Below are 25,018 nucleotides of genomic sequence, written 5' to 3' on the forward strand. Positions count from 1 at the left end.
GAGTTGGTTTTTGTTGTGTTTTTCCAGTTTGTTCGATTTTTGATAGATTTAAGGTTCTCTTTGGACCCAGGTAGATTTCTGAGAATGGATTTAAAGATTTCGGGGGCAGGGGGGTGGGGAGGCAAAGCAGCAATATGAATCAGAGCCAAAAATGTTCGCTCTTTGTCCGACTCAGCGATTTTCAGCAATATCCTTGGAAAGTAATTGCATGAAGGCGTAACTGCACTATGCTCATCAAACATAGTGATTGTAAACATGGAGAACAGCTGATTATGCAGCAAGGCATGAGCTGAACGATGGCCACAGTGGAATTTTAGGAGTTGAAAAATCGAGTGTTGCAACTATTTAATCGCCATGGGAAAGGGGGTGACAAAATATTTGGAAACTTCTGATTTCATTTCTATATATTTTTTAATGTACAGGAAAAGTCTGTCACTGGAAGGGGTGGGTGTGGGTATACGATTGTAGAGTATCTTCATGTTTGCCTCGATCTATTTTTAGTTTCCAGAATTTCTATTATTGACCATGTTTCTCTTATAAGAAAAATGCTGGTTATAAAGTGGTGCAAATGTTTCTGAGAGAATCCTCTTGCAGCTGTTTGGACAAGGCTGTGCTCGGCCCTACTTCGTGCTTGGCGGCTCACTTGTTTCCTTGAGTGGCAAGGCCTTTCTGCTACGTCGGTGTGCATTGTGACGGGGTCTAGCGGCCTTCTGTGAGTGGAGAACTTGACACCAAAGTTGTGAGCAGTAGCCGTGAGGTACATGTGAGAGGTGTGCGGCCCAGCGTCTGCCCTGGTTTGGCCTGGTGGTGTGACCGGTGCTTCTTGTGCTTCCCTGTGGACAAGGGCTGCAGTGACGCAAGTTCTCTTCTTGGTAGCATTGTTGGTAGCACCTAAAGAGTTAACTTCTGACCGTAAATATGAATTTACTGAGTGCCTGATTGGTTCAGCCTCAGAGCGTGTCTGGAAGACAGCGAGACAACAGTGGCTAACAGCTTACCGAGGACAGCAAGGCACCAAGAGATTCAAGGATTTGTACATCTACTTACAGTGGCCAAATTCTAGTATCATGCTCATGCTGGGTCAGGCTTTGTTCTAAGTGCTTGGCAAATGCGAACCCATATAAGCTTCGTAACTGACTGAGATGAGTATCATCATTACGTTCCTTTAATGATGAGGTAACGATGACAGAGAGGTTAAGCAATTTGCACAAGGTAACACTTTGACGAAGTTGAGCCAGGATTTGAGGCCAGGCAGACTGGTTCCAGAGCTCAAATGTTCAGCTCTCTCTCAGATTAATTCTTTAGTTTCCAGTGGCTGCTTTTGTGTGAGGGTCAGTCACAGAAAATGGTTGGTAGAAGTTCAGACCAGGTTACTCCGCTTCCATGTGCATGATGGGAAAGGAGGCCAGACTTCCAGGGTGTGAGTGTGAGGCAATCTGTGGTCTGATGAAAGCTAGCCTGGGGTGATGCAACCTAGGACAAGGCGGAAAGATTTGCCCCCGGCAGGTCTTACCAGGCCCCATGGAATAGGGCAGACAGCCACATGCCTGAAGTAGCATCAGGGCCCTGGCCTCCGCTGCTTACACTCTGCCCGGTGCATACACGCCCACATTTGGCTGAGGGTGTCTTTGGAATCCATTTTCCACCTTTTAACATTGGTTCACAGAAAGGGAGGAGGCTACTACGGTTACCCCACCTTTAACCATGGATTCAGGGTACCTGTGCACCTCTGTTAGCAGATGGTTCATCTCTTCTCCCATATTTGCAAAATGAAGGCGAAGTCCCAATCTCCCTTGGCTTCTCATTGTGCTTAGCTCCCAAGCCTCGATCTCAGGGAGGGCGGGGTGACCGGGACAGCCGCTGCCACCCCGCTGCCTTCTCTCCAAGGTCACTCGGACCTGGGCAGCCCCGCCATTGCCATTCCCTTCTGCCTCACATAACCGGTCAGGCCAGCGGGAAGGCTTTCCTCAGCCTTCCCTGGCCACCCCCGTGACGACCCACGGAAATGCCGTATTATTACTGTAATTGTGTCTGTAACTGATCCAGTTCCCTCGGCCCCGCCCCCACCCCAGACCACAAACGCCATGACTGTGTCCCCGCTGCCTACAGTGGTCTGTAGGTGTCCGGTGGGGCTTGTGATATGAGTCAGTGAATGAATGCATGAACAAATGACTGACTTAAATGTTTTTATTTGACATATGTAAGCCTTTCCATAGCTTCAGTGAGCTGTAGCAGATACTGAAAAGTGGGAACGGAAATTTTCTTAGCTCAACTGAAGAAATTTTTTTAGCTAAAGGTCACTGCATGACCGACACGGAATCACTGATATCTGGCATCGCTACTGCTCTTCCTGGAATGAGATCTTTGCAAAGGCCCACAGAGGAGAGGAGCTCTGGGAGCGGGGGTAGGCCCTGCTGACCTAACAGTCGTCACCTTTGCTCACCTGTGTGCATCCCACCAGTACCCACAGCGGCCGGCGCCCTCGCTGGAGAATTTTAAAGCTACCCCCAGATAGCATATCATTTCAACCATAAAAGTTATGTCTGTGAAAGATAAAGACTCTTTTTAAACGTAATGCCATCTGCACAACTAGGCAATCCTTTTTTATTACTACTTTTATTGAGCCAGAATGGACAGGGAGCATTAAATTAGTCCCACATGTGCGACACTGGCGCATGTCGCCACGTTACATGTAGTCAGCTCACTCCCATACTGAGCTCCAGACTTTTTTTTCTGTGATGAGGACTTTTGGGATGTACTCTCTCAGCAGCTTTCAAATATACGGAACATATTAGCCAGACTCCTGTGGTACATTCCCTCCCATGACTTAGGTCCCTGAGAGCTGGAAGGCGGGGCCTTCCGGCCCCTTCCGGCCCCTTCCGCCCACCCCCACCCTTCCTCTGGCCACCATGGACCTGTTCTTTAGGTCCACAAGCTCCATCGTTGTTAGATTCCACATAATCATGAGACTAGAAGCAACAAACCCTTTAATGTCATCAAACATCTAGTCCGTATTTAAGCTGCCCAGTTGATCTCACAAATGGCCACTGGTCCCTTCCGCCTTCGTCGGATGACAATTCCACCAGCCTTTTTCTCTTTAGCCTGGAATTTGTTTCCTGAAGACATTGTCTTCTCAGCTGTAACTTCCCACCATTTTGACTTGACAGAACAGCCCATAAACTGGTAGGCACCCTCGAGACTTGGGTTTCCGCCAGGATTTGGCACCCTGGAGTGAGTTCTCCACTGTTCCCCACCTGCTGGCTGCGTGACCCCTTGGGGGTTGCGAGACCAGGCTACTCGCCTTCCCAGTCTCCTCCTTTAGCGTTCTCCTGCCCACCTGTGACTATGCACACGCCTATTTTTCTCCTTTTCCTAGTAAGCCCGGCCTACATTTAAAGTGTTTTTTAAAATATTCCTTCTTTAGGTCTTAGTGAAGCTGCTCTATGACCTGTCCTGGGCTCTCCCACTCATTGCCTAGAGCTCCCCCTTTATGCCACCCAAGGGGCTTACTAATTCTGCAGTATGCGGGTCTGTGTATGCCGCAGGGTGCAGCTGTGATCCCTCTGTCTGCAAAGTTCCCCTCAGGATCTGTGCGCGTGAGTTCCCCCAGGTTATATTTGGGGTTCAGCTCACATGTCCCCTCCTCAGAGGGGCCCTTCTGACTCTCTCCCTGTTACTCTACCCCTTTACCCTTTTTCTTCAAACCACTTAGGAGCTCAGATCATCTGTATCTGTGCGCACTTGTCATTGACTCTCCTCGGGCCTGAAGTACCGGCCCCCCAAGACTTGCCGCTGGGGCGCGTAGGTTACTGCGAGCTGAGGTCAACTGCGGTCCGGTAGGCTCCAGAGAGTTATTTTTCTCTCTTTTACCTGGAAGAATGAAAAGTGGGGCTGCTACCTAGAGCTAGGGTCATCTCCAGAAACAGCCTTTCTGCTGCAGGAACCCAGCTGTATGCCCGGGCAAACGTGCTGTAGTGCCAACAACCAGGTGCGGAGCACCTGGGGGTGGGGGTGGGGCTGGAGGCCGCCCAGACCCTGGGGGATCTTTCCGCTTTCCCTCTGGGCTCTCTCCTCCTCTTCCTCTGAGCCGTTCCTCATCACAGCCGTTCGGTGTGAGGCCACCTTACAGCCCCCGCCCGGGCGCACACACTTACGCCTGCCGTGCGCGACTCCAGGTGTCCACAAGCAGGCTTGCGTGGTCATGCCCAGGCCCTGGCCCCTCCTGCATCAGCACAAGCAAGGCCGCAGGTGAGAGCCCAGAGGTGCGGCCTGGAAGCCTGGCCAGTTCACTTCCTTATACATGTACTTACAGAGCCTTTGGCCTTGTCACGAGTCACCATCTCTTTGTCATGTGAGTCCCCTCTTTGACACCCCAGGCCTCCTTCGGATTCCTTCGTTCAGGATATGAACCCGCATGGCCTGTTTGTTTTAGCATTCACATCCTGGTAGGTAGAATCTGTATTTGTAGTTCAGTTTGCTCTCTGCCCCTACAGGCCTGTGTTTTACTTGTTCCTCCACACAGCCCGTTCCTGGCATAGCACCTGACATATAACCAGCGCTGGCCATCTAGGTGTAGATGAATGATGGCTGGCTGGCTTTATTTATGTCTGTTTGTCCTATGGCGCTTTTGGATACACACAAGCAGTAACTCCCAGATTTATATTTCTAGTCATCTGTTCCAGAGCCACAACTCCAACTGTTTTTTTTTTTAAAGATTTATTTATTTGTGCATACAGAACTGGGGTACAGGCCAGAGGTGCAGGGGCGGCGAGAGGCTTCACCAGAGACAGAATGGGGAGCAGAACAGGCAGATCAACTGAGGGGAGCAGCCGGCAGGTCAGGAGAGGTCTGCCACGCCATGTGGTCACCTCCGGGGCAGGCGGGAATCGAACTCACGCGGAAGTGGCTTTAGCTTCTCAGTGCTGTGCTTTAACCCGCTGCGCCACCAGGGAGGGTCACACAACTCCAACTATTAGGGAACATCTTCAGATAACTCTTTTCGCCTCCATCCAGACAAGGTTCTTCCCATGACCTGGACATGTGGCCTCCAGCCTTTCACATTCCTTTTTGTTTACCTCCAGAGTCAGCAGCAGCATGTGGAAGCCATACTATGCCGTGGCTCTCAATGCCACCCCTCCCTTTACTGCCCCACTCTCACTCCTGTCAGGGTGTTCTCACTACAGCTTGGTCATCAAGGTGCAGAGGTGGTAACATCCTGTTGCCCAGGCTCCGGACAGCGCCCGAATCCTTTCTCTAGCCTTCCTGATAGCTGGTCATGCTTCGAGCGCCCATTCTGAATTCTTTTGGCGACACCGGCAGGGAATTATCTCAGTGGATAATTCTCATTGTTGGAAAATTCATTGTTACAATGAACTGAAATAATTTTACACACACACACACGCCAAACCCTAGAAAGACAGGCCTGAAAGTGTATGAAGGTATATCAGATCTTTTGTGGTTTTACTATTCATTCAGTTTCGTGGTCTCCCTTCTTGCAAGAGAATTATACTTCATCCAGACTAACTGGAACATAGTTGAAAAGTGAGAGGAAACGATGGTCACTTCTGGATAGAAGCTTTGCGAGCCAGTTAAATTAAGGCCTTTTTTCCTCCTCTGAGTCAAGCTAAGCTCTGCAGAGAGGCTGCTTTATCAGCCTGAGTCCCAGAGCAAAGACATTCACCAGCAAAGACAATGCCCCAGCAAATCCCAGGGGCCTGTAGTTTAAACAAGCTAATAGTCACTTCAAGTTCAAGTAACTGAAACGGTGGAGGTTGTTGATCAAATAGAAGGTAGGCCACCTGAAATGAATCTTCCTAACTCTTCTAATCAGTCTTTACAAGTCACAATTTTAGCCTCTTACTGTTACAGGGCAGGGGAGAGAGGGGCACCTCTGAACCCCCAAACCTGCCTGCTCTAAATAGGTTCTGCCACCCGCCGCATCAAATCGAGACATAAGAGCTTTAATGGAAAGGAACTTTAAGGGACTGGTCCAAAGCAAGGCCTGAAAGCCACCATAAGACTAAAGCACCATCTGGCCGGGACCCATAGAAAAGGGTCACACATAGCCAGACAAGTCTGGGAGGAAAAAGAGCACAATCCAAATCAATATAAACACCGCCAGACTCAACCTCCCCACGGGTCTCTCCCCCACATCTCTGTCAACCACTCCAGGGCCAAGAAACAAGCACGGTTTCTTCACATGTCTCTCTACTCCACGTGGCTCCCTTAGGTCTCCTTCTGGCGTTCCCTCCTGCTTCCTTCTTCCTCAGATTCCTTTTCTCCTCAGCTCCACCCTCCTTCTGGGTGGGGCAGAGAACCTGGAACTTCCCCTTTTCCTGGGGACCACCCTGTTACATCACCATTCTCTTCACTGTCCCCTAGATTCCTCTCATTTTTGTCATCACCCTGAAAGTTATGCCCCTTAAGATGTGGAGTCCAAATCTAAACCCAGCAATCCCACGAGCATACATCCCATCCCTGGGCGCTGGGACCCGCCCCGAACAGCTGTTTTGTGTTGCTTTGTGTGTGCTTTTATTATCAGCTGTGTCATGCTGTTAATTCAAATTGTTTGTGAACTAGAATAACTAAGGTGGATAAGCTTTTCCCATTGAGCTCTCAATATTGACTACGGTAACAGATTTTTGAACCCCTGCCCAAGTACCCAGAGCAGCATTTTACAACTGTTACTCGATCTCTTAAAGACACTTAAGTGCCCGGCAGAACCACTTATAGAACACAACGTTCTGTCCTTGGGGCTCGACCATGCTGTTAAGCCTCACATCCCGAGTACGAGTATAGGCTGCAGATCTGCAACGCCGGAAGGGCTGGGCACGCAGTAGGACTGGCCCGCGGGGCTTACACTCGTGCACGCCTCTTTTGTGGTGCAGCACCCAAAGCTAGGTCCCCAGTCCGTAGGGCTCTGGAGGCGGGGGGGGGGTCCTACTTTTCCACGCAGGCGCCCTCACGTCCCCGGCCCCTTGCACGCGAGCCGCCCGGTAACGGAAGGAACCCCCCACCCCCGCCCACTCTGGCTTCAGTACCCAATGGGCGGCCGCGCGCCTTTTGAGTGGGCGGGGAATGCCCCGCAAACCGACCTGGTTGGCCTGTGGCCTGGCGCGGCGCGTGACGTCTCCCCGCCCTGTCGCGTCGCGCTCTATTAAGGCGTGACGTCGGGCGCCTGAAGGAGACTTGGGGACGCCCGGCTAGCGCTCTGGGGCTCCTTGATAGCCGCCGCCGCTGCCGCTCGCTGCCCGCACTTCATGAGGAAGATGCTCGCCGCCGTCTCCCGCGTGTTATCCGGCGCTGCCCAGAAGCCGGTGAGGCGGCGGGAGCGGGGCGGGTCGCCGGCGGGGCCCGGGGCTCTGGGGCTCGCGGCGTGGTGGTGCGTAGGGCGGAGCGGGGCGCCCAGGGAGCCGCAGCCCTTTGTTTTGCCACCTGGAGGGCAGCGGCTGCCAGGTCCTGGCGCCGACTTGGGGGAGGAAGGGCGCTGCGAGGTCCGCGTGGCGGTCGGCCTCGGGGCTGGTGGCTGTGCCCCAGGGGTGCCTGCTCGTTTACTGCCGGCCCGAAAGGCGGCCTTGGGCTGTCCCGAGTCCCCAGTGGCCCCCCTTCGCAGCCCACTCATTTGAAATCCCCCCGTTCGCCGTGGGACCGTGGGCTGCCGACCTCGCGGTGACGGCCGGCAGCTGCGTTTCATCTGTAAAGTGGAGATGGTAGCCTTGGTGCCCCGCGGTGCGGCTGGCCAGAGGGTTCCGAGTGGCGTGTGGGTCAGCTTCGCCGTGGCTCCTGGTCCGCGGTGGGGGCCGGAGGTGTCAACGCGTCCTGTTGGAGCGTGCAGTGTTACCCCTTTGTTGGACACCGTGGTCGGCTCTGGCAGGTTTCGCGCGGTGTCAGTTTCCCGGAAACGACTTCATCCGCGTAATTGTCTCCAACCTTGAGCTCCGCTTAGCTGTCAATTGAAAGCAGGCGAGGACCCAGGGGAAACTGCCCTCTGCCTTTGACACCCACTTGGTGTGTGTAAAAGTAGCTAAAGAAAACAGTGTTGCTTGGGATGGACGGGGCTAGAGGTCAGCACTGTGCCTCCAGCTTTTAGACGTGCTAGCACCTTCGACTATTTTGACCTCTAGGCACAGTGCGGTAGTATTACTGGGCGGAACGGCAGCCAAGCCCTGACTTGTCATTCTGGCTCTAGCAGCTCTCCCAAGACCTCGTGGCAGCCGTGCTTAGCATGGGCAGTGTGCGTGGAAAGGCAGGATGGGTACGCCTTTCGGAATCCCATCGGAAGAACTACAAAGCACAATTTGATTGATTAATCAGTTATGATTAGCCTTTAAATTCTAAGTGGCGCCCCCTGAAGAAGTAATTTCTGCATACTCCTATTGATGCAGCCAGCCTTCACTGAGCTCTTAATAGGTGCCAGGTTCTAGTTGGGTATTTCACATAGTCACAATCTCTACAATCGCTCCGTTTTTAGCTGCATGTAATGGAAGCATGTTTTCAACATTACATCGACCCTTAGTTCTGTAGTATATGAAATTAAAAGGAACTGCATTAAAATGGGAAGACTTTGATAGAATTGGTGATTTACAGAAAAAGGAAAAACGTCATCAAATTATGGTCACATCTGTGACCCTATGAACTCTAGAGAGGTTATTATTTAAACTCTTAAGCCTTAGTCCCTCAAGTGTCCCAAATACTCTGCTGTGTTTTCTAATCCTTCAGCAGTGTGTTGGCATGAAATGCAAGTTGCACTTCATCTTCCTCTCAATAGATTTGGCCTCTTCAAAAATCAGCCCACATTGAACAGGCCCGAGGCATAAGTTTAGGCTACAGTGATTTTTTTTAAAGATTGATTTATGCATACAGAACTGGGGTACAGGCCAGCGGTACAGGGGCAGTGAGAGGCTTCACCAGAGACAGAGTGGGGAGCATAACAGGCTGACTAGTGAAGTACACTTCTGAGGGGAGCAGTGGGTGGGTCAGGAGAGGTCTGCCGCGCCATGTGGGTCACCTCCCAGGGCAGGGATCGAACTCATGCTGAAGTGGCTTTAGCTTCTTAGTTCTGTGCTTTAAACCGCTGCCCCACCAGGGAGGGCCCCCCATGCTCTTTTTGACAGTTTTGTGTGTTTCCTATGTATATGACAATTATACTGAGGAACAGTGAAAAATACCTTGAATTATGTATTAACTAGCTTATATGTGTCTGGACCGAAACCTTATTAGCTATTTCCTCTCAACAGAGCAAATCCGCCAGCAATTCACTGTTCCCGCTGCTGACGATCCATGCTTTGTTGCCAGAGTGCTCACTATACTTAGGGGTTCTGGGGTCTGGTGCGTCATTCATCATCAGGTTTTGGTTGTGTTTAACACAGGCTGTTTAGAGTGTTCAAAATGCTTTATAATGGTAGATCTGTACTTCCTTTATAAAAATTTGTACTTCTTAATGCTAAAAAACTGAATACTAACTAATGGAAAATACAATTGAAGCTGATATGGATGGTTTCTTGTTCCACAACATGCCAGGCTCCCAGTGATTCTGGGTTTGAAACTTGAAATAATTTTTATTTTAAAATTTCCATTGGTTTACAAAACCATATAGGTTTCAGGGTATATCTTCACACCTCGATAAATTATGTAGCACAAGTGATCCCTCTATTGTTTTTCCCACACCCCCTTCTCCTTCCCTCTGGTAACCCCTACTTTGTTGTCAGTGTAAGGTATTTTTCCTTAGTTTGCTTCTTTATATTCCACGAGTGAAAACATTGGGTATTGTCTTTCTCACATTTCACTTTAAATTATTAGTACCTCAAGTTCTGTCCATGTTGTCACATAAAGCAAGATTTCACATTTTTTTTTAAGATTTACTTATTTATTCATATAGAACTGGGGTACAGGCCAGAGATGCGGAGGGTGAGAGGATTCACCAGAGACAGAGCAGGGAGCAGAACAGGCAGATGGAGGAAGTACACTGCTGAGGGGAGCAGCGGGCGGGTCAGGGGAGGTCTGCCGCGCCATGTGGTCATCTCTGGGGCAGGCAGGCAGGGCTCGAACTCATGTGGAAGTGGCTCAAGCTTCTTAGTGCTGTGCTTTAACCCACTGCGCCACGAGGGAGGGACAGATTTCACATTTTTAAAATCTTTATTATATTTTTACATCATTTTGTGCCTTTTTCCATCTCAGTTGTCATCCCTGTGAGCTTCCCATCACCAATTCCCCCATGTGCCATCTTCATAGTCCTGTGTACTCCATTAGATTTCATATTTTTTGAAGGTTTATCTTGGTTTGCAAAAGTGTCATTAAAATTAAGGCACTATCAGATGGTCTAAGCATAAGTGATAAATTGCTTTATCTTTTTAAGAGACTATGAATGGAAGGAGGTGTAGTGTTTAATATCTTAGAACCTAGGTGGAAACGTAGCTGTGATTTATTACTCTCCATTTGAGAGTCTGACTCAATGGACGCCTGGGATGTCGCTCCCCTGTGCTTGCTTTTCAGCCAACCTTCCAAAACCTGTAAGAGGTTAGCACCTTCTTAACAAAGTTGAGTCTCCAGAATGAAAGCAGAGCCCTGTGTAACTTAATTTATTCCAGGTGCCTCTAAATACCCGCAATTTTACTTTGGAATGAGGTTGAGAGTTTTCAAAGTTCTTAGTTCACATAAGGTTAAACTGTACTTCAGGTTTTTATTTTTGGTCTTATTGCTTGTGGTTTCCATTATGACTCCCTTCTTTTGTAAGACCTTTACTACTCATATATTCTTTTGACTTTGTAAGTAGTAAGATTTTTAATTTACATTGGTGGAATCAGGAATTTTAGGAATGTTGTCCCTTTTGTTCGAAAGCTTCCCAAGTATTTAGAAACATAATTTTTAAAGATATGTGAATGGTTTCATCAGTGGTCTCTCAAAGACCACTCTCCAGAGGAAATGGTGATCTTTTCAAATGTATTAACAGTAAAAATTAAATGCACTCATACTTCTGATAGGACTTTTGGTTTGACTCCTTTCACCTGTAATGTCAGTGAGTCACCTTGTTTAAAATTTGGGATAAAGAAAGTAAGTAGCTTCTAACAGTCATAATCTCTGACCTACCTTCCTGCTTTTTATTACACAGACCTGTCATTCTTCACTGTTTGGACTTAAAGCTGGAAAAAGAAAATTTTGCCTTTTCTCAGTTACTGTGCCCCAACTGGTTTAATCTCGTTTTCAGTATTCCCCTATTCTGTAGCTGCATCTGGAAATTCATTTCACAATACAAGAACTATTTCCGCCCCACAAAATAACTGCCAAAAGTAACATCTCTTTTTGATGCTTGCCAAATACAACCTTTTGTTTGCCACCTCATGGCTTTGCTTTACTTATCAAATTTCTCCATTTTCTTCATTTATTGCTAGACATATTAATGGACTTCTCTGACTTGACTGAAGCATTTATTTCTATGTTTTAAAAATTTTTTTTCTAGTGTTTTAAAACTTTCTCCCTCTAACATCATTGTCTTTACCTGTTGACTTTGCCAGATAATGGTATGGGGGGGGGATGGTGGTGAAAAGAGAGCATTAATACCTTTCTGCCTACTGGCTGGTATACAGTATACACTTTACAAGCAGGTCTGTCTTTTCCAAGTTGAAGTCCAGTACTAGAAGTTGAATGGTAAGGTAATAATACTCTATGAACAACATCAAAATAATATTTTGTGGTATCCGATGAATGTTCCACAAGTCTCCATGAAAAGAAGTCCTATTGGTTTACTATTAGTATGTGAACATGCGGCACAGTGTGGCTAAGGGTGCAGAACCATCACTGGTTACATATCTGTGGTCTAACTTGGACCTTAGCCATTACATGCTTTTCTGAAGCAGATATGTTTGTATAAGGAATCATTTCCCCCAACTTTTTACCCCAACCCCAATGGCTGACAGCCCCCCAAATTTTAGGAATCTATTGTAGAGAACCTCTCTCCTTTCTGGAGCTTCACGAGAAGCCTACCCAAGATACAGGCTCAAATTAGAAAACATCTCTAAGCTCACTGCTTTTAAGTCAGGGAGTGCTGGTTATCTTCTTTTGTCTTATACATGAAAGCATTTACCTCATACTATGGCTGTTTAAAATTTTGTTAGAGATCCAGCTCATAGAAAAATAGTTTGCCTAAAATTAGGGACCGAGTCATAGTTTTATTGGAAATACAATTCTGAAAGTAAAACTTCAGCTAGTTTGAAATATGACTAAGTAGTTTAAGTACAAAACCCACAGAGTATCTAGTCTCTTCAGTTTGGCCATTAACAGCATCATATTCTCACTATAATTTTCTTTGAAAACAAAGTAAGTGGTTGGGTTTGATTTTCGCCCCTTTAATCTTTCTGCTGTTTGCCTGGAGATGGAGGTAATGACCATATTTCATTGGCCTACACATGGATTCATTATGAAAGACAAGATCCCCATATAGTAAGCAGAATGGAAGATAAGCCCTAAATATGTTGTAGTTTATTGAAGTTCCATGACTGCATTCTGGCAACTAATCATTTTCAGAAAGGACTAAAATGTGCTGATTTGTCTATTTTGGTCTTTCAAGGCAAGCAGAGTATTGGTGGCGTCCCGTAATTTTGCAAACGATGCTACATTTGAAATTAAGGTAAGTGTTTAATTTTTCCCACAGGTGCACTATGATACGCAATAACCTTTGGAATAGAGCATTTTGTTGTTCACCATTTCCTTCCAAAATATTAGAATCAATGGAGAAGTTTAGCAAATTAGAATATGATTATTTAGCAGCTTCGGAGGAGGAGGAGGCATTAAAAACCCTGGAAACTTCAAAGTTTAGAACGTGATTCAGTAAAACGTTTGAATAAGAATGCTTTGAAGGCCTGTCTTTCAGCCTATAATACAGCTGACTTGTTTTCAGTGAAAGACCTTTTAGACACCCCCACCCTAGCCACTGTACAGTAAGGTTTATGATTTAAGGAGTTGGAAGCAACATGTGATATTTCTAGTGTGCCTCTCTGCTGGGTTTTGATTTTCATACTATTTGCAGTGTTGACAGTGTGTAACTGGAAGTTAACTGCTTGACTCCATTTCAGAAATGTGACCTTCACCGGCTGGAAGAGGGCCCTCCTGTCACAACCGTGCTCACCAGAGAGGACGGACTCCGATACTACAGGATGATGCAGACTGTGCGCCGGATGGAGTTAAAGGCTGATCAGCTGTACAAGCAGAAAATCATTCGCGGTTTCTGTCATTTGTGTGACGGTCAGGTGAGTGGTAGTCTTGTAATAAAGCCATGTTATTTAGGAATTTGAGTGTGGGTTGTTGACTTTTACCCTGACTATGTCAGGAGGATTCAGGCCGGCACTTTAGAGTGAACATGAAAATGTTGAAACCTGCTGTGAAGCTTAGGCTAAAGAATGTATTTCCTGTATTTTAAAGCTCCGTGACACACACTGGTTACATGTGCTGGATAGACTTTTAAGAAAGACATTGTTTGGTGATGTGCCAGTGGCTTGGATTTTACCCCCCACTCGGTTTCTGATGAAAATGGAGCTCTTCTTTATCAATGAGTTCTGCTAGGTCAAATATTTCGTGTAATAGTCTAGGAAACCTTTTATCCAGAAATGTGTATTGTATTGACTCATCACTGCTTTTTCCTTTCATGCAGGAAGCCTGTTGTGTGGGCCTAGAAGCCGGCATAAACCCCACAGACCATCTTATCACAGCCTATCGGGCTCACGGCTTTACCTTTACTCGTGGGCTTTCTGTCCGAGAAATTCTCGCAGAACTTACAGGTTTGATACTGATTTATTGAAAGGGGAAGTCAGTGAATTAAGTTTTCAAATGTCTCCCATTAAAATGTTAGCCATTATGAGTTATTAGAACCTTTTTCAGTTTAAAAAAAAAAAAAACAACACAACTCTCCCCTGTTAGGCTTTTGAATGAACTAGCTAGTTTTGAGGTCATTAGGCCCCTCAGGTCTGAGTAGTTTTTACCACCACACAAGCGTGCCAGCAGAAATCTAGCAGTCTTAAAAAGTAAGCAAAATAGAAATTTGGCCATCCAGTGTAGGAGGAACTGGAAGTCTCAGGTACCATCACATCTGGAGAGCAGAAAGGTTGGAAAGATCAAGGACATGGGTCTAGCCTGACCCTCATTATAAAAGGACTGGGAGACAGAGGGGCAGGTGCTTCTACAAGTGAATTAACCTCGTCGTGCTAATATTAGGTTGAGCCAGTAAATACTCAAATACTTGAGGTGCAGTTTTATGGATTTGGCTTTTGTTGCATTGTGTGCTGCATCTCCAGGTCGAAGAGGAGGCTGTGCTAAAGGAAAAGGAGGCTCGATGCACATGTATGCGAAGAACTTCTATGGGGGCAACGGCATCGTTGGCGCTCAGGTAGTGGAGGATGAGGATTGCGTGCTTTCCTACTTAAGCATGGGCCCAGGTCTTTCCAGTAGTCTCAAAGACGTTACCTTGTGGGTTTGGGGTGCTTTGAAAGATGCGCCCTATTGCTTCATAACCCTAGCATTTTATCCTCTGATAATTTGGATGATTCAATTTTTTTTCCTCTTTGGTGTTGTTAAGTAGCTCCACTGAGCAGGGCTACACCTTCACTGATATTTATTGCACGTGAGAACATAGAGGTCCATGTGCCCTCCCTACTCCTTGCTGTAGACGGTGCCGACACTGGTGCCAGTCAGGACACATGTGATCAGGATCTCAAGGGCCAAGTTGGAATTAAAAACCAGCTTTTGTGGTTACATAGTCCTCTCTCATCAATTAATGAAGTAACAGCATAAAAATCACATCTCAATTGTTTGGTTTACTTTCTAATTAGATTTTTTTTTAACCTAGGTTTCACCTTTTTTCGGCTTTTTTACTAAGGATTAATAGTTGAATCTTTGAGTGCAGAAATGTTAATTGCTTAATAGCATGTCATAATGTTACTTTACTGACTTGTTAAGACACTCAGGGGGAGTAGGGAGAATTTATATTTCAAATTCTGGCCATGAGTTAAAATTTGGAGCATTAATTTCTTCCTTCATGCCTTCTTGGTTCCACATAATGCCAGGTGCCCCTGGGAGCTGGGATCGCTCTGGCCTGTAAGTATAATGGAAAAGATGAGGTCTGTTTGACTTTGTATGGCGATGGCGCTGCTAATCAGGTGAGTGTGCATCCCTTAATTTTTCAGTAATGATGATAATTTTATTTCCAAAGTGCTAAATGTTCCTAGTTTACTTCATAAAGTACTCTTTTGCTTAGTAGTTGACATGGCCATTGAAGTGGCAAGCTGAAACTTGGGTTTATGCCAGCAGAGAGATTCTATCCCTTGTCATGTTTCACAAGTGCTTTATTAGGGTGCACTGCTGTGAGGGAGCTTCTCTACCTCAGTGCTTCCCAACTCTGTGGTAAGGGATCTTTTCACATTTTAATTCATTGCAAACCAATTCTGTAATGTTCAAACTGGTCCTCAGTAACCACCAGGCTGGAGACAACTTTCTGTGGCGGCCTGCTCTACATGCTGACTTGTATCACACTAGTTAGTCTAATAAAGACTGACTAGGCACACACATTTCTTTCCACTGCCCCAGAAATAAGTGATGATATTTGGCTTGGCTTCCCTTGATTGCATGTGTGATCCCAGATGCTTGTCTTCACCCCAACACACTCTTTGCCTCACCACCAAAAGCATGGTGGTAGAAGATGGTTTCTTTCTTGTGAGTTTACCAGTACAGCAGCAGCTGTTACAAGAGAAATAGGAAAATGTAACCACTTAAGCTTTTTTTTTTTTTTCCCACTTAAGCTTTTTAATACATATTTCCAGGGTCAGATATTTGAAGCATACAATATGGCTGCTTTGTGGAAATTGCCTTGTATTTTCATCTGTGAAAATAACCGCTATGGAATGGGAACATCTGTTGAGAGAGCAGCAGCCAGCACTGACTACTACAAGAGAGGCGACTTTATCCCCGGGCTGAGGGTAAGGCACAGCTCGATGCCTCTGTGTACTCTTGCTACCAGTGTGTGAGCTGGTCCTGTAAAATTCAGACAGCTGTGGCATGTAATTTCTGCTTTGCTCCTTTCCCATGCATTGATAGGTAGACGGAATGGACGTCTTGTGTGTCCGGGAGGCGACAAAGTTTGCAGCTGCACATTGTAGAGCTGGAAAAGTAAGACTCTCAGATCTCTTGGCTAGTGATTCCTAATAATTTGTTAAATGTCTCTACATGTCTGCTAGCTATTCATCTTGACAGTTAACAAGTGTTTCTAAACTCTTTGTTCTCCTCCCCCCCACCTCCCTTGAGTGAGCAGATTAGGGACTCCCAGTAGTAAATATTCCATGTAAGTTCATCTACAAACGAAATCTTGATTTTTTTTTTTCCAGTTATAGCAGTGGAAGGATAGCAGAGAAGTGAGAGTGGCCTAAAAAGAGGGTTATGGGCTATCTAAACAAGATTTGACTGGCAGTGATAAAAATGGGAGGAGAGATGTGACAGGGAAACGGAGAGCAGCTGAGCAAGAGAAAGTGAGACGGCAGGTTGGGGGAAGTGGGCTGCACAGTGTGCACTAGGGACTCCAGGTCCCAGTGCAGGGTCATAGCCCCCTCTCCCTGAAAGAATGTGTGTTGGCTCTCTGGAAGGCTCTAGAATGCCCCTTAGCCCAACCGCTGTGCATCCAAACGGCTGCTGGGTGACACAGCAACGTTGTATTCTCCAGTCTGCACCACTGCGGAAACAGGCCCAGTGCAGTTAAGCACCCATAGCTAGAGTCAGAGCCTCTCCTAACTACTACAGCCCCAGCAGTGCTCAGGTAAAGTATCACAGGCCACCTGAGCCTGCCAACTTTGTCACACAACTAGCCAGATTTGGGTGGAGCATCCTGGAAATTTACCTGTCCCAGTCTTAGGTCACCACCACTCTTTCTGTACTTCCCAGCACACACACACAGATCTGTCAGGAGTTTATATTGACTATGGAAAACACTTGATTGAGGATAAAAGCTACCCCTCTCGCATATCTGATCTGTGTTGTTTTAGAGGGTTCATGCACCAAATGCAGTGCTGCTGAGGTAAGCCAGTATGTGATTTCCACAACTGCAGCAGGTTGTGTTGAGTGCATTCCAGTTACTATGAGAAGGAGGAAGCATACAAACAAGCATTAGAAATGAGAAGAGATAGCCTCAGGATCAGTCCACCAGGAGGAATTGGCAACAGAGCTGATGAGCACTTCCTTCCACAGCATTCCCGAGGTGCTGTGCCTCTTGTCTCACCTGCGTCCTTTGGGTTGTCATAGGGGCCCATCCTGATGGAGTTGCAGACTTACCGTTACCATGGACACAGCATGAGTGACCCTGGAGTCAGGTAGAGTTGTGGGCAAGCCCATCAACATGAGTAGGTGGGCTTTGAATGGTGCTGCTTGTGTGGGAGAGTAAGGCATTTGCAATGGTGTGTTGGCCTCAGTGACACCTAATAAGTCTTCGATAGAAAACATTCTGAAAGTTTGTAAAATTTAGAATTGTACATGATAGCCTGATGGCAGTAAAATATTTTCAGACAAACTGTTATATATAACCAGTCAAATGGTAGAGGAATGTACATTTTATGGGCTTAAAAATACCCTTACAGTCCATCCCTTCTGGGAAGTTGGAATTTGAAAAATATTCGGCTGTGTATGGAGTAAGGCTGAGTAAGCACATGGGGTATTGGAGTGATCAGCTCAAAAAGCTGGATTATATTACAGAAACTTTCATTTAGAGCTCCATTCTCTGCAGCAAGGCTGCTTAGGAAAAGAATGTATTCTAGAATCAAGAACCGGAAAACCTGCTATCCTCACGGCTGCAGGGCCTATGGAAAGGCCCACACTGAGGCATTCTGCCTCAGAGCCTATCATTATACAAGAACCTTAAAGGTCAGGGCAGTTGTGTAGTCTAACTTCCCCCGTTACCACAGTGACTGAGGTGTGTTCCTATCTAAGAAAGAGGACTTTTGTATCACTTTAACAGCATGGCCCCTATTGTTCTTACCTACTCTTAACTACATTCCCACCCTATAGTTATCGTACACGAGAAGAAATTCAGGAAGTAAGAAGTAAGAGTGACCCTATAATGCTTCTCAAGGATAGAATGGTGAACAACAATCTTGCCAGCGTGGAAGAATTAAAGGTACGGTCCCTGTGGGGTTTTACAAGTTCTCTAGAAGGCAGTCTTAACTGTAAAAGTTGCAATGCACTCTAAAATATTCCTGTTCTGAGAAGAACTAGTTGGTACCTAAGCTGCTGTTTGTTCAAAATTCTCTTGCACCATATAATCTGATTTTTAGGAAATTGATGTGGAAGTGAGGAAAGAAATTGAGGATGCTGCCCAGTTTGCCACTGCTGATCCTGAACCACCTCTGGAAGAACTAGGCTATCACATCTATAGCAGCGACCCACCTTTTGAAGTTCGTGGTGCAAATCAGTGGATCAAGTTTAAGTCCATCAGTTAATGGGAAGAGCACATCTGATGGCTGGTTTAACCTTCGGTGGGCTATTTGGCAGGAATTCTGTTATCTTTAAGGAGGAATTAAACCCATAAAAAAAATTTCTCTACGACTAAACAGTGTGTAGATTAAGTGCATGCAGTTTTAACTCTGCTGCATTAGAAAATGTTATTGCACAAAGTATCTAGTGTGAGTATTATAAAGGTTATTTTAGACCTATATAAGATAGGTAAGTTTGCTTAATCCTTCCTTGAAATTATTTCCATAAAGTAGTTGGCTTAGTTGTAACACTCTCGTTAAAAGGGAAAAGTTCTTTGTATTCTGTCCACCCCTTCCCCTGGCAGCGGCATGAAGGTGCGGCGGCCTATTTACACTGACCTAGACAGTGTTGCTGATAGCTGGGCAGTGGGGACGAACAAGTCCATCCTTAAAAAAGACAAAACTACTTCATTTCATAAGCCAAATAACTTAGTTTTCTCCATTTATACATTCAATATAAATAAGCAATTAAGTTTTCTTTACATTCATATCAAACATAAATACAAGGCATGTATTCTGACCAATTTTATCTCTTACAAAGTAAGTGCAATACCAGTTAATATAATCTGAACAACGACCCTAGCCTTTGTTTTTAAATACCCACTGTCTCACCCTTGCAGCAAGTACTATAGGGTATACTGGTGTTTTTTTTTCAATTGAAGTAAATTAAAATTCATTTTTCATACTTTGGAATGGCAGAAGTAGGCCTCACAAGGGAATAATTCTACTCACTTTCAAAACATGCTGGTAACAGGGTTTAAACAAACCCATTGTAGTTAACAAAAATCTTTATAAACTTGTACCTGAACTGTTGATTAGATAACGGTGTTTTCCTTACAGAAACTTTAACAGCAAAAAAGTCCGCTCTTTGCTCCCCTTGTGCCCGGGCTTAGTTGCCCCATTAGCCTAATCCTGGGCGCCTGGAGACCCCTGAGCTCGTCTTCTGTGCTGGGAGACGGCAGTCCAGAGTCTGCAGAGGTGGCCACCACTACAAAATGAACAAGTCTGTCTTAGAGTCATGAGAAAAGACAACTTGAGAGCTTATCACAGAACACTTTTTGCCGAGGCCTTATGGTATGATCCTAGACTTGTCTCAATTTGCTGTCTAGTCTTAATGTATGAAGGTGACTCTTGAGCCACAGCAGAAACAGGACATGGCTCCCTGCGGTCTTACAGGGGCAGGAAGCTGTGGGGAGGGCGCTGCTACCTTACGCCTTTCCTCACTCCTGACCAGGCAGGGGGAGAGCACTGGTTTTGCCTTCCTATTTGGCCTCCACCTCTTAGCTAACCTTAACTTGGGTTTGGAGTGAGGTTGGGTATTTTTGTTTTCTAAGACATAGGAAAGGGAATTTCAATGACGGGGAAAGCCACAGCGCTTTGCTTTACTGAAAAATATACAAAAAGGTCATCTTCTGGTCTACAAAGTGTTTTGAGGCTATTCTTACCGTAGATTAAGGTATCTTAGATCTTCTTTAGTGATATCATTAAGAATATCAGAAAGTGTATAGCCCTCTCCAACAATCTGAAACAAAGGTAACATCTATAAGACTAAGTGGCTTCACAGTAGTAGCACCGGGAAGCGTTGTGGCCAGGAGTTCACCTTTTCAATTGTATTTGCATCTGCTCCTTGTAGCTGCAGCCAATCCACAAGCTCTTTGTCAGTTTTCTGCCCGCGAGGCCCAGGGGGAGCTGCTGCATTCTGCGTAGTGTCTATATCAATGTGAAACTTGTTATGTATTGACATGTAAGAGTAAAATTGCTAACACAAATTGGATGAAATAAATGATCCAGAATGTAAATATGATGTGAAAAGGACATGAATTAAACTTGTGTCACTCAGCTGCTCCACAGTACATAACCATCCACAGCTCATAGAGTCACTTCCAGAGATAATTCTCAGCTACATTACCTCGGTTGGTTTAGAATTTGATGTTACCTACTGAACACTTTATATGCTTCTTCCCTTGTTTTTATCATCCTATTTCTTAGGAATGTCATACCTAACTGCATGGAAATAAGTGGAAAGTAACTCACCATCACACTTGAATTGTAACTGAAGATAATATAGTTCTTGAGTTTTCTGTTCTAGGGTTTGCCGTAGAAGATGCTGGTACTCTTTCTCTTTTAGAAGTAGGTGTTCCAAGAGTCTGGTTTAAAAAAAAAAAAAAGCCATCAAAAGAGAGCCCAATACCATTTATTGCAAATATTGAACTTAAAAAATCATAATCCCGGTAGTGTGAGGGAAGTAATGACAAGCCGTTGGCCCCGTCCTTATGCTTCCACTCCCTGCAAACAGCAGTGAGCAGGCTGTGCATGTACTGGATTCAGTGTGACTTACCATGAGTCAAAAAAGGCAGCCAGCCAGCTGGTGACTAGGCCCAAGGGTGATCTGATCTTTCTAACTTGTTTCCCCACATCAGATCAAGCTGCTAAGCTAGTGGGCAGGCTCATTCCCCAAGGGGACTAAGGCAAAAGCTGGCACAACTAGGGGCGAGGAAGAGGACTCGGACTGTCCCGTTCATGATGCTTACAGGAATTGAACCATTTAAACCTAACAGAACTTTGAGAAAGTAAGTACCTTTTGTTCACCGAGATAACTGAAGCACTGAAAAGTAATTCCCTCGGTCCGCTGGGTGGTCTACCCCAGAGCAGGCGGGATGGCACTGCTGAACCGCAAACATCTCTGTCCCTACGCGGCGGTGAGCCCTCAGAAGGGCTGCACACAGCTACCGTTGTATTGGCACCTGGGGCGCAGGAGTCCTGGTCTCTAGCTATGTGCCCTGCTCGCTAACTGTGACCCTGCTGCTGCGCTAGGGAGTAAGCTTTATTTACATCACTGAAGTGAAGGGTCAGTTACCCCAGAAGCCTCATGACAGTGCATGCGGCAGACAGGTGCCCCTGCAGAAACCCTGAAGTATTACTACCAACTTCACAGCCATACCTTTAGAACTTTTGCCATTACCAGCTAATTAAAACTCCACCTCTTTATGAAGAGACCTGCCTAAGGTGAGATCTTAGGACTAAGTACTGTGCCTTCCCTCAATACTAGCATCTGCGGACAGCGCTGATATCATCACTAAGTAGAAGCACCGAGTTTGCTAGAGCTGTAGGGCTGTACTTTTTATATGCCTGTTGGCATCAATTCATAAGCAAAGGGAATCATTTTGTTCATTTAACACTTTTTTTGGGGGTTTGTTCCAGGAAATGAATAAAACAAACCAACAGGGGGAGTAGGGACCTCACAGCCATGCCAGGATTCCCTGACTAGGAACAAAATTTGTAAGTGTCTGACGGGGGGAGTGTGTCAAATCACCAGGACAGGATACATACACCTCAGGGGCATGGGAACACATCCATCCACGAAGCGCTAACTGCCCCCAACTCAGTTATGTGTGCAGGCAGGGACCAGACCATTCCAAGCTGCTGCTGCCTGTGTGGCCTGGCACTGTGCCTTTCTAGTTGCTAATGTTTAAAGACAGACTATTCTCCCACAAGAAGCTTTACTGAGACCTGGGTAAGGCACGCGGGAGCTGAACCAGTTGCCTTACTGGGCCAGGTCACTGTCCCAGTCTTGCTCACCTGTTGGTCTCTTGCCTGAGTTTATCCAGTTGAAGGCTTAGGCGTTGCTGGGCCTCCTGGAAAACCTCCGAGGCGTCCTGGGCTTCTCTTCCAAGCAGGTCTGCTGGGGGATAATCTTCCACCTCTTCTGGGGCCTTATCTACCCCCTCAGTCTCAAAAGCAGGCTCGAAGTGGGCTCGCAGTTCTGTGAAATCGCAGAAGGAGAAATGAGCATGGGTCAACAAGGCTAGGCTCGCTGTAGCTTCTGTCCTGTGCCTGCAGCAAATGAGCCCCGCTCAGCCAGTGCGACACTACATTTGTAGAAGGCTGTCAAGTGGGAGGAGACTGTTTCTTCATTCACAGTCTCTTAGTTAGCGGATGGCAGATTTAAAAGATACAACCAGGCTTCCAGCCAGCCCTTTGTTCTTTTACTGACAGTTGTCTGCTTGGACTGGGGAAGTGGTAGGGTTCGTTTAACAGGCCTGGCCTGGAAGCGGAGCCTCAGCTCCAGTGCTGTCAGGGGTGTGGACAGGAGGTGACGAGAACAGAGTGAAGAGGAAGTGGTAATGCCGACAGAAGTGTTGCAAAGTCTTTTCATAGGAACAAGTCACCATGGGAAAATTAACTGAAGCTCTGTCAAAAGCCAAAGATTTCTAGTTATCACATTGATTCTGTGGGTCTTCTGACCCACAAGTCAGTTGGTGTTCTGGGGCATGTAAATACAGCACCCGGGGATGTCCTTAAAATAACAGAACCACAGCCCTGGAAAGGTCTGTGACAATATTTACTCAGCGGTAGAGCAGAAAGTCAAGATGTGAAAGAGAAAGCAACACCGGTTGAGGGCAGAGGCCACGTCTGTTCTTCCCCTAGGCTGACCTTGACCAAAGAGGTGGCACTTACCTGGGGTGAGAATGGTGACTGCGGCCTGCACTGCTCGGCGGATGATGTTGTCCATTGCAAACATCCAGTGGGGCCTAATTAAGTGGTTCCTCAAAATTTTATTTACCTAGACACAAAATTCAGATTTCTGATTTTCCACACAGTTTTAAGAAAGTTTTCACTAGTACCAATTTGTCTATTCTGACATAAAGTGTCACCCATGCTGCCCTGGATCTCAACTCATTTCTTCTGCACTGAGTCTTCTAAGCTGCCCCCGAGTTGTGCTGGGGTCTGGGGGTTGGGCTCTTCCTCACAGGGCCTTTGTTCATTCAAGTTACCGGCACCTATGTAATGGAAGGATCTTGGCTTGGGATGCAGAGATAAGCTAGACATGGTCTTAGGCCTAGAGCAACTCATGCTGGGCAGACAAAAGCTTAAAACCACCCCCATTCCGCTGGCAGGTGGCCACCTGAGAGGTTCCCACAGTGCTCTTTGTTCCCAAGTGCACTACAGTCAGTGCTTGGCTGGAACAGCAGAAACTCGGGGTCCAGGCTTAAACAGGGTAGTAGAGCCCAGGACTGAGAGAAGATGGTAAGTGAACTCTTTGATCTTGGCTATAAGCCACTTCAGTGGGCTGCTTGCCTTCTGGCATGTTCTGTAGGGCCATAGGGAGCACTTACAGCATCCTGAAAGCCAAAGAGTACCAGGTGAATCTGATTGATGGATGAGCTGTCGAAGTCCAGGTCCACTTTCAGCTTTGATATTGTAGATGCCATCACTCTGTGCTCCGGGGAGCGGATGAAGTCCCTCAGTAGTCCAATTATTTGCTTGATGTGGCCAACTGAGAGCTGCAACTCTTCAGAACTCTGATCATGTCCCACACATCCCCCCACCCCAAAATAAAGTTACTTTCACTGAGTAAGTCAGGGAGAAGAAAAACTCAAAAAGCATTGTGACAAACTAGATTAAGCAGACTGTTACTTTTCCATTTATTAGGGGATTCTTTCGTCCCTTGGCACACTCCACTGAGCCTCTGGGATTGGTCCTGCCTAACAGTTCACCCCTTTGTGACTGCTCCACCCGCCCTTGGGCCTTGTCAGAGTGGGCTCATAATAGGGCAGAGGCCTCTTAGTGAGAGGACTCACCTTACCCTTATCCAAACTCAGTTAAAACTCAAATATTTTCATCCATAGCCTTTCTCCCTAAAGTGGTCTCCCAGCTTCTGAGCCACTATAGTATGCCCACAGCTAGGGCGAGGGCGAGGCTGGGAGCCCACGATCTCTGGCTGCCAGTGGCCTCACTTTCCGCCAGAGGGCAGCGCCACCTCATCCAAGCCGGGGCTCACAGCCCTGTTCTGCACATTCAGGTTTAGAGGAGGCGCATTCCCCCCACCCCCACCCCAGGTGGCAGAGGACATGGTGAAATACGTCACAAGGCTGCTGCAGAATCTTGGTCATTGCTTGGTTGCTTGGGCTAGGGCTGAGCAGAGGGGGTGGGATTCGCAGCACGCCCCCCCCCCCAACATCTGTCTGTACCTGGGCCACGCAGTCCTGCAGATTGGAGGCCACCTGGTTCTGCTCCTCCCAGAGGATTCTGTACAGGATGGCCCTGCGCTCACTGTCCTTGCGCAGCAGGAAGAGGCCTGGGTCCCTGTCCTCCAAGGCCAAGCTCTCATCTGGAACACTGCAGGGAAATACAATCATCTGGAGCCCAGTGTCCATTTAGCATATGAATGGTGATGCCTCTGCTGTCCCCAACCCCAAGATTACAGCTTGAGGCAGGCAGGATATGGAAGAGACTGGGTCCTTTTCAATCCCAGCAGCACAAGTGGTGGGAAAGGAAAAGAGGAATGGGGAGGGGTTAAGAGAGTTAGGGAGGCATTCCCTCTGGAGGAGGAGGGAAGAAGCGGGAAAGGGAAGGGAGGTGCAGAGGAGGAAGGGACTGTGAGCCTGCACAAAACACTGGCTGCGCGCAGCGGCTGCCAACCACCCTATTGGCCAAGCAGAAAGGGAGCCAAAGCCCTTCCTGGCCTCTGGTCTAGACTGGGAGGTGTTCTGCCCCTGGGAACAGGAGCCCCTGTGGCAGGC

General features: G+C 46.8%; 2 protein-coding genes across 2 annotated transcripts in view; one reads left to right on the forward strand and one right to left on the reverse strand.

The window, feature by feature from the left end:
• The first annotated feature begins 7,159 nt into the window (after positions 1–7,159).
• Positions 7,160–20,298, forward strand: PDHA1 (pyruvate dehydrogenase (lipoamide) alpha 1). The gene is made up of 11 exons (XM_012730341.1): positions 7,160–7,316; positions 12,563–12,622; positions 13,068–13,241; positions 13,643–13,769; positions 14,283–14,374; positions 15,051–15,143; positions 15,804–15,959; positions 16,078–16,149; positions 17,272–17,339; positions 18,031–18,139; positions 18,297–20,298. The coding sequence occupies exons 1-11, from the start codon at positions 7,260–7,262 to the stop codon at positions 18,459–18,461; spliced, it is 1,173 nt and encodes a 390-aa protein (XP_012585795.1). The 5' UTR covers positions 7,160–7,259; the 3' UTR covers positions 18,462–20,298.
• MAP3K15 (mitogen-activated protein kinase kinase kinase 15) overlaps positions 19,382–25,018 on the reverse strand; it is a 78,930-nt gene continuing 73,293 nt past the window's right edge. Inside the window, exons 23-30 of the mRNA XM_004690080.2 lie at positions 24,467–24,614; positions 23,612–23,797; positions 22,953–23,058; positions 22,074–22,257; positions 20,529–20,641; positions 20,095–20,204; positions 19,940–20,016; positions 19,382–19,482 (exon numbers count right to left, since the gene is read on the reverse strand). Coding sequence (XP_004690137.2) covers positions 19,401–19,482; positions 19,940–20,016; positions 20,095–20,204; positions 20,529–20,641; positions 22,074–22,257; positions 22,953–23,058; positions 23,612–23,797; positions 24,467–24,614 — 1,006 coding nt within the window. The 3' untranslated portion in view covers positions 19,382–19,400. The remainder of the gene's footprint in view (positions 19,483–19,939; positions 20,017–20,094; positions 20,205–20,528; positions 20,642–22,073; positions 22,258–22,952; positions 23,059–23,611; positions 23,798–24,466; positions 24,615–25,018) is intronic.

This window comes from Condylura cristata, unplaced genomic scaffold (genome assembly GCF_000260355.1).
Source record: "Condylura cristata isolate star-nosed mole 26May11 unplaced genomic scaffold, ConCri1.0 scaffold00027, whole genome shotgun sequence".
Lineage (NCBI taxonomy): Eukaryota > Metazoa > Chordata > Mammalia > Eulipotyphla > Talpidae > Condylura > Condylura cristata.

Coding starts and splice junctions, on each gene's coding strand:
- PDHA1 (XM_012730341.1), top strand. CDS start 7,260: ATGAGGAAGATGCTCGCCGCCGTCTCCCGCGTGTTATCCGGCGCTGCC. Junction 14,375..15,050: donor ACGGCATCGTTGGCGCTCAG/GTAGTGGAGGAT, acceptor ACATAATGCCAG/GTGCCCCTGGGAGCTGGGAT. Junction 15,960..16,077: donor ACTTTATCCCCGGGCTGAGG/GTAAGGCACAGC, acceptor ATGCATTGATAG/GTAGACGGAATGGACGTCTT.